Source organism: Passer montanus, unplaced genomic scaffold (assembly GCF_014805655.1).
Source record: "Passer montanus isolate IOZ18808 unplaced genomic scaffold, ASM1480565v1 scaffold96, whole genome shotgun sequence".
In the NCBI taxonomy this organism is placed as follows: Eukaryota; Metazoa; Chordata; class Aves; order Passeriformes; family Passeridae; genus Passer; species Passer montanus.
In genome coordinates this window covers 727357-740687 of record NW_024375034.1, presented here as the reverse complement: position 1 = coordinate 740687, position 13331 = coordinate 727357, and the positions used below count along the sequence as shown (strand labels likewise).

Genomic DNA, 13331 nt, shown 5'->3' with positions numbered 1-13331 from the left:
CTGGGCTGTTCTCACACAGCTCTGGGGACAGGTTCCCAGCACTGCAGCTGCACAAAGCCAGTTGGGCTTTGCTGGGAGGGAGGCAACAACGAGCTCAGGCATTCTAGGGTTATGAAAATATAAAACCCTAACCAGATACTACTAACTTTGCTTCTTGCTTACTTCCTTTGCAGCCACCAGTGCTAGGAGTTCATATTGTGCAGTGAGCCCTTTTGTTTTGTAGGAGACCAAGTGATTGAAAACAGCCATGATATTACTATGCATGGACAGTATATTTTTTTCCATGTATTTTCATAACCCTTTTCCCAAAGGATCAAATGTGTCTTTATTCTATAACTCCACAATGGGTTAGAGCAGCTCCTCGGGCGGGAATTGTTCTGCTCCATAGGCCACTTAATACTTCCTATAAACAAATACCAAATTAGGTAGGTAATACTCAATATTCCTGACCTTACTTGCAAAGTATGTGTAAGTGCATCTCAGAGAGATACCCATTGTGAACCTGAGGTTAAAGATGACAAAATACTTGTTACGGTGTTTTGGGTTTTTTTTCTGTTTTAGTTTTTTGGAGTTGTTTGCTTTAGTTTTATTTTAATAAAAAGCGAGGTATGTGTATGTGTAAAACTGCATTTCCCACAAAAGAAATGCAGGGAAGCTTTGATCTCAGACCTCTATTGTACCTTAGGCAGCTCTGGTACCTAAGCCAAAGTGTGTCTAGTTGAGAGTGGAATTTCACAATACTGCCATGAGATATAATTTTAAGTATGCACGTGCATGCTTGCTTTTTACTAACACTGTGTAATTTTCTAAATATTGTCTAAATTTGAGCCATGACATCAAGACTCCCCATCAGAGCAGGAGCCCTTGGTCCTGCAGATTCCCTGGCATGGGAGTTTCCACTCTGCTTGCCTTTTGAGAACAGGCTGCTTGGATCAGACAGGATACTGTGGGAGCCCTAGACCTTGCCTACACTTTGGGCCCAGTGGCAGATGCTGCCAGACTGTTATGGAGGTGACATTGTCCCACTACAAGCCTGCCAGCCTCTGGGATATACAGCAGCTGAGGACTGGGAAGGTCCATGACCAGGAAACGAAAAACCCCCTAAAAATCTCTCTGCCCCAGTGTCCCATTTGTGTGAGAGCATGCTGACATTTCCTCACAAGGGCCCTGAAAGCTGATGGGAGTTTTTCTATTCCCCCGTTGCTGTTTCTGTCAGGCAGCCCTGCTAAGACGTTCCACTCTCACTGCCTTGCCTTGGAGGGATGCGACTGCGCTTGCCTCAGCCCCTTGCAGTGCTCCATCTGAGCAGCATTTTGCAAAGGGATGGTCTGCAGACCATGTACTTCCACTTGCAAGAGTCCTTCCCACCCCCTTGTTTTGTTACCCTCCTTCCGCCTCTCTTCTCTGCTCAGAAAACATCTGTTTCCAGATGTTGTTCTTTAGTCTAATAAATGCAGCGAAAGGCCTTGAGTTAATATATTTACAATAGCTGGAGATGTCGCCTGCTAGTTAATGGCTGGTTCGAGCACACCAAGACCCCCGTGTTTCCTGCAGGGGGGAGGGGGAAAGCAGAAGAACAGAAAGAGAAAGAGAACTGGGGTGGGGTTTTTCTCCCTAGTAAACGGTCTGAAAAGGGGAAGATTAGTGGCAGGATTGAGCACATGGCATCACCAAGCAGCTGGCTTCAACTTCCAGTTAGTGACAGGAAGAGCATGTTATTTTTTAATGGAAGGTTTTCTTATAAGTAAAGGAAGATGAGGAAAGCCTGCTGCTGTTACCTGTCCCTTTACCTGTTGTAGATACCTGGCTGGCTTGAGCTGTGCTCATAGAAGCAAGAACCTCATCCATGCCCAGCTCTATCCATTTCTGGCCTGTGGCATGGAGTGGTTCATGTCCACAGTTCCTGCCTTGGGCCAAAGAGGGTTTATGGTATGTTGCAATGAGAGCACATTGTGCCATGTGAGGAATCCCCACATATTGTGAGCACTGTGTGTTTGTTGAAGAGCAGTGCTGGGCAAGCTCTGTGGGGTGCTCTGCCCATATATCAGATGTCCCTGAGAAAGACAAAGTGCCTGTGCCAGCCCAAGACTGACCAAGCTGGAGTCTTGCCACACCTGCTTGTAACTGATCAATTGACCCAGTGCCATGGGCTAGATGTGAAACTTTTGCACTGTACAGAGGAGTTTTGGCTGCTTTGGAAGGTTATATATGAGTTCTGTTTGCTCCAGTTCTTTATATGTTTGTGCTGAGGTCCTTAAACACCCTGGGAGACCTGTTAGAAGCGATGGAAGTGTGTGGTTACTGTCCTTGTGAGGAATATCACCAACCTCCCTGAGGAAAGAGGGATGCAGCCTCAAGCTCAGCATGTGCAGGGCTTTCTGAGAGTCACTAGTCAGTGAAATCACTCCTGATTGCAAGTCAGTATTTGTTTCTACTCAACCAACTTTGAGAGTCACAAACTTGCAGGAGGACTGGTTTCAGGCCAGCACTCACCTCCTCTCAGGCCGCCAGGAGAGCTGAAGTCTGGGCTGTGCTCAACTCAAGGAGTGCTGAGATGATTCCACATGCCAGGCCTGTCTCTGGAGGCACTTTTTTGTTGAGCACTGCTGCAGACTCAACATGCACAGTTGGCTCAGGTTTGTGGCTAAATTAGTCCATCTTTAATGTCGTGGGATGACAGGGCTCCGTAATATCTCATGGATAGAAAAATTACCCTCCTGCACATCTGCAGCTGAGGCTTCTGCGTGAAACCTGTGTGAGTGCAGCTCCCCAGCCTGCAGCAGCTATGACATACCCTCTAAATGAGCTGATCAGCTGGAGAGGGCTGGCGGGGAGGCAGGAAAAGGCACTTACAGAGTCATTCAGGCGATGCTCGTGTCTGGACTGCAGGATCTGTATCAAAATCCAGCGCAAAAGAGCAGAGAGATCTCCCCACCCGGTGAGGGGAAGAGAGATGTAGACACCTGGCAGATTTCCATTTTTAGCTTAGGGGGTGCGTTTTTGTGATTTCAATGCTTAGGTTGGTATAAAGAGAGGTGGGAGAGAGACAGCCTTGGGTGAAACTTTGTATAACACAGGCAGGCAGCTGCAGTCATCAGTAGTTCAACCCCAGTCTTGAGGTAATGTACTGCAGCACTCTCTAGGACACTCAGCACCAGTTGCTAACTGGTATTTATTTTCCCGAGAAGATCTCTGCTTCTCAAACACTGTATCATCAGCCTCTAGGCATCTCCCTTTCATTTCTCTCTGTCTACTTATTTGCTGTGATTGCAGGTGGTATCTTGGGTAACTCCCATGGAGCCAGGGCCTCAAAGACTTCTTTTCCTTTTGTAAAGAAGTAGGCTGCAAACACGGGGGGTAGGAGACCGGGGTGGCTACACCTCCTGAAGGAATAGACACCCTTTGTGTGCCGGGTCTGTGGGTTACACATCTCTGCCCTGCTCATATGAAAAACTGTTGAAAGGCTGCAGCCATCAGAGGGGTGTTTTCCCTGCGTGCCGGAACAGCAACGCAAATTTGAGCAGTGAGATGACAAGAAACCCACTAAAAGAAATAAAGAAAGGATTTCCTGCCTCGCAGACGCTAAAACCCCATTTTGGGAAGTGAGTGGCTGTGAAAGGCATGAGGCCATCCAAAGAATTGGGGCTGTGTGCTACCGGGCCCTCTGAGGGTTTGTCTGGTGGAGGAGAAACAGCTCGTGCTTGCGTTAACCTGCTCCCAGAAGGTCTGTCTCTTCCAGCTCCCTGAAACAGAGACCAGGCCAGAGATGAATATGAGTTTTCTCTGCCAGTTAATCTCCAGCACAGACTGCACGCAAAATCTTCATTTAAAACATGTAAATGACAGCGAAAGAGCCACAAGGGAGCCAGATTTTAAGAGACCAATTTGCTGCCTGGCTTTTAATGACTGTGCACCACGGTGAGCTCTGTGCTGCTTCACTGCTGAGCGTGCTCGAGGAGAGGATGAAAGAATGGACAGACAGACAGGCAGGGGCTCAGCAGAGCCTGCATGTCACCCTGGAGGATAAAATATTGTATGTTATGCTCAGAAAGACTGGGAGAGGTGGCCCTCCCTTGCTCCTGAAGAACAGAAGGAGGCTTTGTTTCCCAGACGCATGGCTCGGAGCTGCCCTACGGCACGTTTTGGGGAGACTGCTCCCTGCCAAAGGGGGATTGTCTGTCTCTCTGTCTGGTGCCCTGTGCCTGGTGGGACACGGAGATGATGGGAAGTTCTGCTTCACTAGAGGGCCTCAGCAGATTAGTTCCTCTGAACGCCCTTGGCAGGTTGTACCCCCAAATGTTCCACCCTTGCACTGCAGCCTGCCTGCCTGGGGTGTTTCTCCCTGCTGCCCTTCGCTTGTTTCTTGCAGAGCCCTCAGCTGCCAGCTCTTGTTTCCAGATGTTTCCTCTGCTTCTCGCCCTGCCTGGCTGCTCTCCTTAAAACATCGGGGTACAAATGCCCCACTGTCGGTGCCTCAGGGCTGCCCCGGGATCTGCGTGGGGGACACGACCGCCCGTTTGTACCGTGCCATAAAGTGCTCCCGGCTGCCTGGAGGAAAGGAAGACGCAGGCTGGTGCGAGCCCAGCCTCTGCTTTACAATCTCTTTCCTGCCACTATAAATAACCTCGGCGAGAGTCACTTCAAAGGGAAGGGCTGGCGGCAGAGAGGTGGTTTGGGGACCGAGCGGGACAGGGGCGTCCCACCGCCCGATCCCACCCCGGCGCTTTGCATAAATAAATAAATCATGCGGCAAGGGAGAGGTGGAGAGAGAGGGCGAGCAGAGGAGGTTACTTTGGGAAGCCGCGCAGCTCGCTCATCCCAGCCCCGTAGTTCGGAGGGAGTGTGTCATGTTACAGGGGAGCCACGATCAGCCAGAGCACAACGTCGCCGGAGCAGCTGAGAATTACCTCTCTAATGGGGACTTTCATGTGCGAGCTCCTGGCCACTCTGCGAAGGAACTGAAACTGACAGCTTAGAAAGAAAAACCTACCCGCGAACCAAAAGACTGAAATACAGGAGGAAAAAAAAAAAATCTTGATCAGATTATTTTTTCCCCCCTTCGCACTCTTTGCTGCAGTTGGATCCCTTTTTTCTGCACCCCTTTTATGTGTGTGTGGTTTGTTTTTATTTTTTAAAGACACCCCCCCCATCTACTTTTGTAATTATTGCTGTCACTTGTGATTTGCTGGCACTGGGATTCCCTTCGACGTTCTTTTTCTATGCCTTCTGGATTGTGCGTCTTGGAGTAGGAGCGAAGCTTTATTTATTCTATTTATTTATTTATTGTTTCTCAGGACAGGGAGGGAATGTTGGAGGAGAAGAGCTGGAAAGGCGTCGACGAAGCAGCTTTTGACAGGGGGTGTGTGGCTCCCCCCAGGACCGGCGATGGGGAGAGATGCTGCCGCCTCCCTCTCCTGCTGGGCTCGGGGCTGCCCGGCGTGTCCCTGCTCTCTCTGGTGCTGAGCCTCTTGCTGTACTTTCGGACCTCTGATCTGCAGTCCCGGGTGTCCCACTTGGAAGCGGACAGACCCACACAGCTCCCTGCCTGGCTCTCAGCAGACCAAATGGAGACAGCTATTTTGGGAAGAGTTGACCAACTGCTCAATGAGGTCAGTGTTCTTTCATTTTGCATGTATAGTTTGCAGTATTATAGGTTTTAGGCATTTGTATGCTTGCATAGTCACGTTATCCATTTTTTCCCCCCTTCCTTAAAAATGTATCTCTGCACGAGTGATGCTGCTGCTAGGTTGAATTCCCTGTTCCTTCAGGTCCCTCCCACCTCTCAAACTTGCTTGGCGTTTACTTCTCTCTTCTCAGCCCACACTGTAGCTGGAGCCTGCACTTTGCAAAGAGGAAAACCTCAACCCTGATCCTGTTGGGGGGGCAAAAACCTCCAGTCCTTTTCTTCAGGAGTCTTGCATGCTGAAAGAGTTAGAATTAGAGGTTAAACCTGGGGATTCAGCCTGGGTTTGAGCCCCAGAAAGGGGACAGGTGAGGCATGTCACAGCCAGCATGGCTATGGGAAGAGGTAATTGCAAGCACACCAATGTTGTGGTGGGCTGGTATTGCTGCTGTACCAGCCCTGACCCCTTCCACAGCTCCTGGCTCGGGAAAATGAGACACACTGGTGTTGCCAGCATGGTTTCTGGTACTGCCAGGGTATCAATGCAGAGCATATGTCTGTGTTATACTCACTTGAGTCCCATCCAAACTCCACTGAACCCTGTGGGCTCTCCTCTGGTGATGGGGGAATGCTGCTACTGGCTTCAGCAGGTCAATAAAGAGGGCCCCAAAGAGCAGATTATTGTTGCTGACACCTTTTACTTTGCAGTGTTGATGCTGCTGGGGGCTGTCTGTGTTCCTCTCCTCCGGCTGCGATGAGTATTCCTTGCCTTGTTGGGCTTTGAAGTGGTGTTGACATGTGTCAGGGAGCAGATGGTGGCTCATGTCTCTGAACTCTCCAGACAGGTCCCCACTGACCCGTTCCCACAGCTCCAGGAGAGGCTTGGGGGTGAAATTCAGGGCTGGAGCCATTTCCACCCACCTTTCCTTCTCTCTGTTTACTCAGGCTTTGGCTTGAGTCATGCTGGAGAGATCCCTGGGGCTAGCCCAAAAACTGTTTGTAGCTGAAAAAAAAAATCTCTTTTGGGCTGCTATTGCCAGATGAGGTGAGGAATGGGATGATCACAGTGCTGACTACTGGGACCTGCCTTGGGCAGTGCTGCCTGGCACCTGGGGTGACCTGGACCCCCTCCTGCTTTCTAGGAGCAGTGAAAGTCCGTGGTGAGGAGTTCAAACCTACAGCTGACAGGCTCCACTGCTGTTTATGGGTCCTGTGAGAGCAGTCCCTGGATCTGCTGGGCTGTGCAGCCAGAAGCTGTGAACCTTGAGTTAGCAAACACTGCAGGAGCTGAAGGATATGCTTTTGAGTTGCCTCTTTGGATGAGGAATAAGGGAAATACAGGGTCCATGGGGCAATATCCTACTTTAAAAAGGGGTTTGGGGAGGCAGAAGCGTTGAGAATGATTGGATCTGTGCCCTGTAGTTGCACGCTCATGCAGGGACTCCTTCCCTGCCACCAGGCAGGGATAGTGCAGCATTCCCTCTGTTGCTGCTGGCATGAGTCTGCTGGGAAGTCGAAGTTTATCTCTACTGAGATTTGAGAAGTGCCTGCCGGGAACGGTGCCTGGGGCCGGATGGCCCTGTGTCCTGCTGGCTCTGCTGGCAGTGACACCTTTACACCTTTTTATAGGTCGGCTTAGCGAGGAAATGGGGGTCTCATGATGCCCGTGTGCCCAGCAGCACCCCTGTTTCCTGAGCAGCCCCTCGTGTGCTCATGGGGGTGGCCACAGTCCCAGCTGCAGCCAGTGTGGGGAGCAGCTGTAGGACAGGAACGACTGCTTGAGGGGCCAGCACTTGCCTCTGAGTACCGCCAGGGTTACCAGCTCCATCCTGGGCCACAGCTTCAAAAAGAGCTTGGAGAAAAGTGTGGAGACTGTGGAGGAGGAAGGACACCTGGCCCACGTCTCCTCTCCCTTTATACCTGTGAAAGTCTGATGCCCGTGGGGGAGGAGGGCTCTGTCCCCCAGGGAGGACACCCTTGCCAACTGTGCTGCCCACTTCTGCTAAGCATCTAAACCTCAGACCTCCACACTCAGCCAGAGGCACTGGCATGGACCAGGCAGCTCGAGGTCCAGGGCAGGGGGCTGCTGGTGGACAGATGGTGGGGTGCCATATGAGGCTTTTGATTAGGAAAGAAAAATCCTTCCGGCCCTCCTTTTCATTATGTCTGAAGCAGGGCCCAGGACTGACTGGTGAGGGGCAAGGATGGGGAAAAACAGGGTGGATAAAGGCAACAGGGAAAGGATGGGAGGAAAAAAAAGTTAGGAAAGCAAAATAAGTTGTGCTGACCATGAGTGGGGGAGAGGGGCTGCAGATGGGTTTGCTGTGATGGACGTGAAAGTGGGATATTCATCTCCCCCTGCTCCGACCCTCGCTGCCTCTCATTGCCACATCCTCACCGTTTCCTGGTGCTTCAACCTTAATGGGTTTCACAGCTGCCAGCTCGGTGTTATCCATCACAAAATAAAACAGCAAAGCCTTAAAGGAACCCCAGCTTTAGAAAAAGCTGATCAGAGTTGGGAGGGAAGGCACAGCACAGGAGCACATTTCTAGCTCTGGTGGCTGTGAAGATGAGCTGGAGGGATGTGAGGGCTGATAGAGGAGCTCTGAGGTTGTGCTCAAAACGTGTACTGCTCTGAGCTGGAGTGTGTAATGCCCTCCAGTCTGGGCCATGAGTGTGCCCGGGTGTTGCCAAGGGTCTGCAAGGGGCACCATACAGACTGCACTGAGAAGGGCAAATTGCCAAAGTCCTTTTGGAGGCCTTTCTTCCAGACGTGCAAAAATAAAGCAAAGTGGCAGGGAGAGGAGCTGTGGTGGTTTGCTGAAGATGTTAATTTTAAGGCAGCTGGTGGGGATGTTTTCTCCATCTCAGAGCCTGGTTTTCGAGCACTGGCTGTGGCAGAGTTTCCATCTCAGCTCAGGAGGAGCGGCAGATGCTTTCCCAGAAGCAGCCTGACCAGTGCTTCATTTGCTACTGTGTAAACCTCTGCCTGGTGTAGGCGAATACCACAAGGGAATTTTCTGCCAGACTCAAACTGACTAGGTTTTCTTGTAAAAACATCTGTGCAGAATGGGCCAGAAGCAGGTAGTACAGGGAGAACTTTAACTCCACATAGGAATTCGAATTCCTCTGCATTTATGAGACATCATAAAATCATACAAAGGACCACAAATAAACTCACTACTGGCATTTGCAAGAGAGGCAAAGCTTTCCAAAGAAGAAAACAAGGTCCTTTCCCATGCTGGGTAACACTTGGTGCTATTTCACTTGCCAAAAACTCATCAGGGTGGAATACGGGATGGGTTCAGTGCTATTGCTAGGAAAAAGAAATCCCAGAATTTGTGAGTTTGTAGAGATACAAATGTGTATGTGTGATGCAGCAGCAGGTAATTTTGTGCACCCTGGGGGAAGATCAGCTGCCCCTTTGCCTTCTCAGGGGCTTGTGTTGAAGGTGTTTGTTGTGGTTTCAGTGACTCGTAAGGGATTCAGGAATGTGCCTGTGATTGGGGAGGGAGCACTGATCCTCGCTGCTTTCCCAATAGTCTCATTTCCCTGGAACTCTTTCCTTACTTATGCAAGCAAAGGAGAGACACCAGAAAACTCTTTCCCTCCTGACTTGAAGCATTTCTCCCCCCTCATTTTATTCTGTATCTCAAAGCACACCGCTTTGTTTTCTAGGGTCTGCAAGCTTGCTCTAAGCATCCCCTGCCTACATCTTTAGCTTAGCATTCTTTGCCCCACAATCAGGGGATCTATTTTTTTCTTTCAACTTCTCTGGTAGCTAAGTTCCATTTCCCTTCAGCTGCTTGCAATCCCTGTAACTAGGTGGTGTTATTTCCAAGCTTTTTGCTCCACCTGGGAGGACTCGCTGCTCTCTTTTGCTTTGTGCCACATGATCCCAGGAGCTGGGCCTTTAAGAAAAAACGGGGAAATTGGAGGTAAAACAATAAGAGTTAACAAAACCACCCACCCCTGAAATCCTCCTGATGGTTGTAATAGATTATCTATTTAAAATGTGTTTCTCTTAGCTGTCGGAGATAGTGGTGGGAAATGATTTCACCTCCCCGGGTGACTGCAAACAACTGGGAATGCTAAAGAGCTATTAATCTGCCCCCTTTGAAGAAGCAATGCCTCCCTCTCACCTATCTCAAGTGCCCATCCAAAATAGACAGGCACTCGCAAGGTTTAGGACACCACAGGAGTGGCCTTGCTGTCGCTGCTCTGTCCACCCATGTCCTGTCACACTTGTGGTGAGTTAACAGAACCCATGGGAAAAGCCCGTGCTGGCTTTACTGCCCGTTCCCAGCAGGTGTTTCAGCACGACCATCCTGGCCTTGCCCTCTCGCAGACGGGATTTTCCTTCTCCTCCCTCTCAGCAGTGTGCCATGGCTCCTGAAATCCTCCGAGGTGCAGGCAGGGGCGATCAGCTGTGGCTCCAGCGCTGGCAAAGGCTTTTTTCAGCCCCTTGCTGTGGTGTAGGGGGAAGATGCAGCTGTTATGTCACTGGATAATGTGACAGAGGAGAGCAGGCTCTGCTGACAAAGCAATCCCCTCCATAGGAAGTGTTTTCAACCTTTCTGGAAGGCAGCCTGTTGCTGCTCTTGATGTTACAAGCTCCAGGTATCCCACAGGTAAAAAAATCCCCCAGATCCCAGAAAGGAGATTGCAAATATTAGATTCCCAGAGCCAACCTTCTTTTTAAATTTTGCTTACAGAAGCCAACTTTGCCCTAAAATGGAATGCTTTTCTATTGCCTGGGAATGAAAGTTTTCTCTTGGAAATGACATTTTTAGAGGGAAGTACATTTGGTTTGCTCTCCTGAACAAAACCAGCTTCTTGTGTTGGACCAGGCAATATTTTACACAGTGGAAACGAGAGAAGCAGAAAAGGCTGGGGGGTTTGTTTTGTTTTGCCATCTCCACCCAAAGTTGAACTGAGGTCTCCAAGAGCCGAGGATTTTTTCTGTGGCAGTGTTTGTTTAATAGACTGTGCAGGAGAATCCTAAATCCCTGGTAGGTTTTGCCTTCCACCAAAGGGGAGCAGTCCCGTGGCACCACTGCCCTTTGCACTCCCTAGGGATGTGCAGAGCTCTTGGGCTTGAGGGAGACATGAGGGTTGGGGGAGAATGTCCAGCTGCTGGTACGTGTGCCATGGCTGCATGCTCGTGGTGCACAGGGCTGTGCTCCAGCCTGCCCAGCAGCACCCACACCTCCCTCCCCAGGGGCCCCCGTCCTTGAGAAGGCTATTTCAGTAGTCCCAGGTCTTTCCACTACCTTGACCCTGCAGATAAAGCCTCAGGGAAATGTTATCAGCCCTGTTCCGTTCCCAGTCATGCTCAAGTCCTGCTGGGTCATCACTTCCCTGTCCAGTTATGCTGCTCCTCTCTTTGTAAGGCTGCACAGCAACCCAGCCAAGGCTTCTTGCAGCACAGCCTAACTCGGCCATTCCCCCTTACAGCCCCTCCAGTGCCTCTGCACTTGGTGGAGCAGGGATCTTTTCCATGTTTCCTTGCAGAATTGTGTCCCATAAAGGCCCCTGTTGCATGCAGGGTGTTTGGAGCCTTGTTGGCTAGGAAATGGCTTTCTGCTCCTGCCATTGCAAGCCATCATCCATTCCTTGTCTGAGCCTGATTCCAAACATGGGAGCACCACCCAAATGTGGCAGTGTGGTGTTGGCGACGTTTTGGTTGGCACATGTGTAGATGGGAATGGGGCTGTGTGTGTGCATATACCAGTGTGAGTATCCAAATAAAGGCTCTGCTGTCCTACTCGTGCCCATGTTTGACCACTAGCATTAGAAGCCAGGCAGTGCTGCAGAGCAGAGCTGTGCCATCTGGGGTGGCAGCAGGATGGGAACGTGCCCAAATGCAGAAATTCACAGAATATCTGTGCTTTTCACTGGGAAGGTAAACACCAATGAAATGCTCTGTGGGAACTGGCAGTTTTCCTTGCCTAAAACCCTCTCCTCACCCCGCTATCAAATCAACTTGCTATCAAAACATTTCAATCTACCATGCAAAATAAAGCTCTGAAAATATTTAATTTCTAGTCAGTCACAACAACCGTTACTCTTTTGACTTGCAGTGAGGAAGCCAATCCTTTCAAAGTGAAAAAGTGGAAATGTTCCAGCCAATTCTGCCTTCCTTCATCCCAGGCAGAAACAAGCTGATTTACTTTTATCCTCTCTAAAAGAATTTTTCCCCAAACTGATGCCTTCTTGCAGGAAGATGCTTAATTACTTGTGAAAATAAAGCAATTTTTATACGATCTTGGGCATGGGCTGCTGTTGTGTCCTATATAAGGCTATTTCTTTTGAAATACTGGCCCACTTGTGAAGTAGTTCGAAAAATAGGAAGGCTCAGCTGGGATGGGAAGTTGGCTTGGAGGTTAGGAGGGAAGAGAGAGTGACTCCAGAGCTTAGGAACCCCAGCAGCTCAGTGGTCTCAAATCATTAACCAAGTGTGGTTCGCAGGCATTAATGAATAACCTGTTTGGATTGATTTGCATTTTCTTCACTAAATTACGGTTATTTTATAAAGTCTGTGAAGGGTGGTGAGGATGCTACCCTTGAAGCACATTTTTCTCAGGACATGGGTTAATTTTGTTGATGTTCCCAGTGAGGGAAGATGCAGTGACCTCAGGTGGACTTTATTTGCCCTTCAAGATATACACAGATGGGCCCAGAGAGCAGGAGACTGACATTCTGGCACCATTAGAAATCCAAACTCATATATGAAATGAACATTCTGACAAAATTCCACCTTATGGAAGCTCTTGATAGGTTTTGTTGTGTTTTGCCCTTGGGGGAAAAATTAAGTTTCACAGCATCTGAAGATTTCAGGGGATGCTGTTTATTTGCCCTTCAAGATATACACAGATGGGCCCAGAGAGCAGGAGACTGACATGCTGGCACCGTTAGAAATCCAAACTCATATATGAAATGAACATTCTGACAAAATTCCACCTTATGGAAGCTCTTGATAGGTTTTGTTGTGTTTTGCCCTTGGGGGAAAAGTTAAGTTTCACAGCATCTAAAGATTTCAGGGGATGCTGTTTTCAGTTCATCTTCAGCCACAATCGTGCAGTGGGACCCTTCTGTCCATCCAGGTGTCTCCAAGAACATCAGGAATGTGCTGCAGGGTGGAAGAGGACCTGCTTCAGATCTTCATTTTCTGCCCACTGAGTGGGTCTTCTGAGAAATGTGGCTTTGTCACGAGGACACAGTCACCAATTTATTTGCCACTGCCGGCTCTTGGTTTTGTAATGCCTGTCAGGAGGACCACATTTGGAGGCCATTACGAAACTCCCTCAGCCTGCTTTCAATCAAACCCTGCATTTCTAGTTAGGGGCTATGAATTTCATTGCCTTTCTTCGTTCCCAAACTGCTCTGCCCTGTCTCTCCCATCTCTACTTGGGCAGCGTCCCCTCCCAGTTCCACTTTTTCAAGAATTCGAGGCTTTGGTTTCAATGGTATAAATTAATCCTTTTTCTGTTTTTCCTCTCTTGGCAGAAATTGAAGTTCCACTTGCCAAGACATCGAGAAGTTCGAGACACGTACCAGCGATGCAACTGCCCGGCAGGTAGGGATCTGGGACAGCTGGCACTGTGGAAAGTGACAAAAACTTTTCTGTCTACATCTCATTGAAGGATTTTTTAATGCAGTCTCCTGGGTGAATGCAAAGTTACGTGTACTTGCATAACAGTTTGCT

At 49.4% G+C, this 13331-nt stretch overlaps 1 protein-coding gene across 10 annotated transcripts in view; it reads left to right on the top strand.

Annotated features, from left to right (window-relative positions):
* The first annotated feature begins 4658 nt into the window (after positions 1-4658).
* COL13A1 (collagen type XIII alpha 1 chain) overlaps positions 4659-13331 on the top strand; it is a 90585-nt gene continuing 81912 nt past the window's right edge. For 5 of the 10 annotated variants that reach the window (XR_005626213.1, XM_039696199.1, XM_039696191.1 and 2 more), the window contains exons 1-3: positions 4660-5107; positions 5295-5609; positions 13133-13202. Coding sequence is in view for 9 of the 10 variants with exons in the window: in XM_039696199.1 (XP_039552133.1) it covers positions 5307-5609; positions 13133-13202 (373 nt within the window). In the remaining variant the exon portion in view is untranslated. Of the gene's footprint in view, positions 5108-5294; positions 5610-13132; positions 13203-13331 lie in introns of those variants that run through there. The other 5 variants (XM_039696193.1, XM_039696192.1, XM_039696190.1 and 2 more) reach the window with 3 other exon arrangements.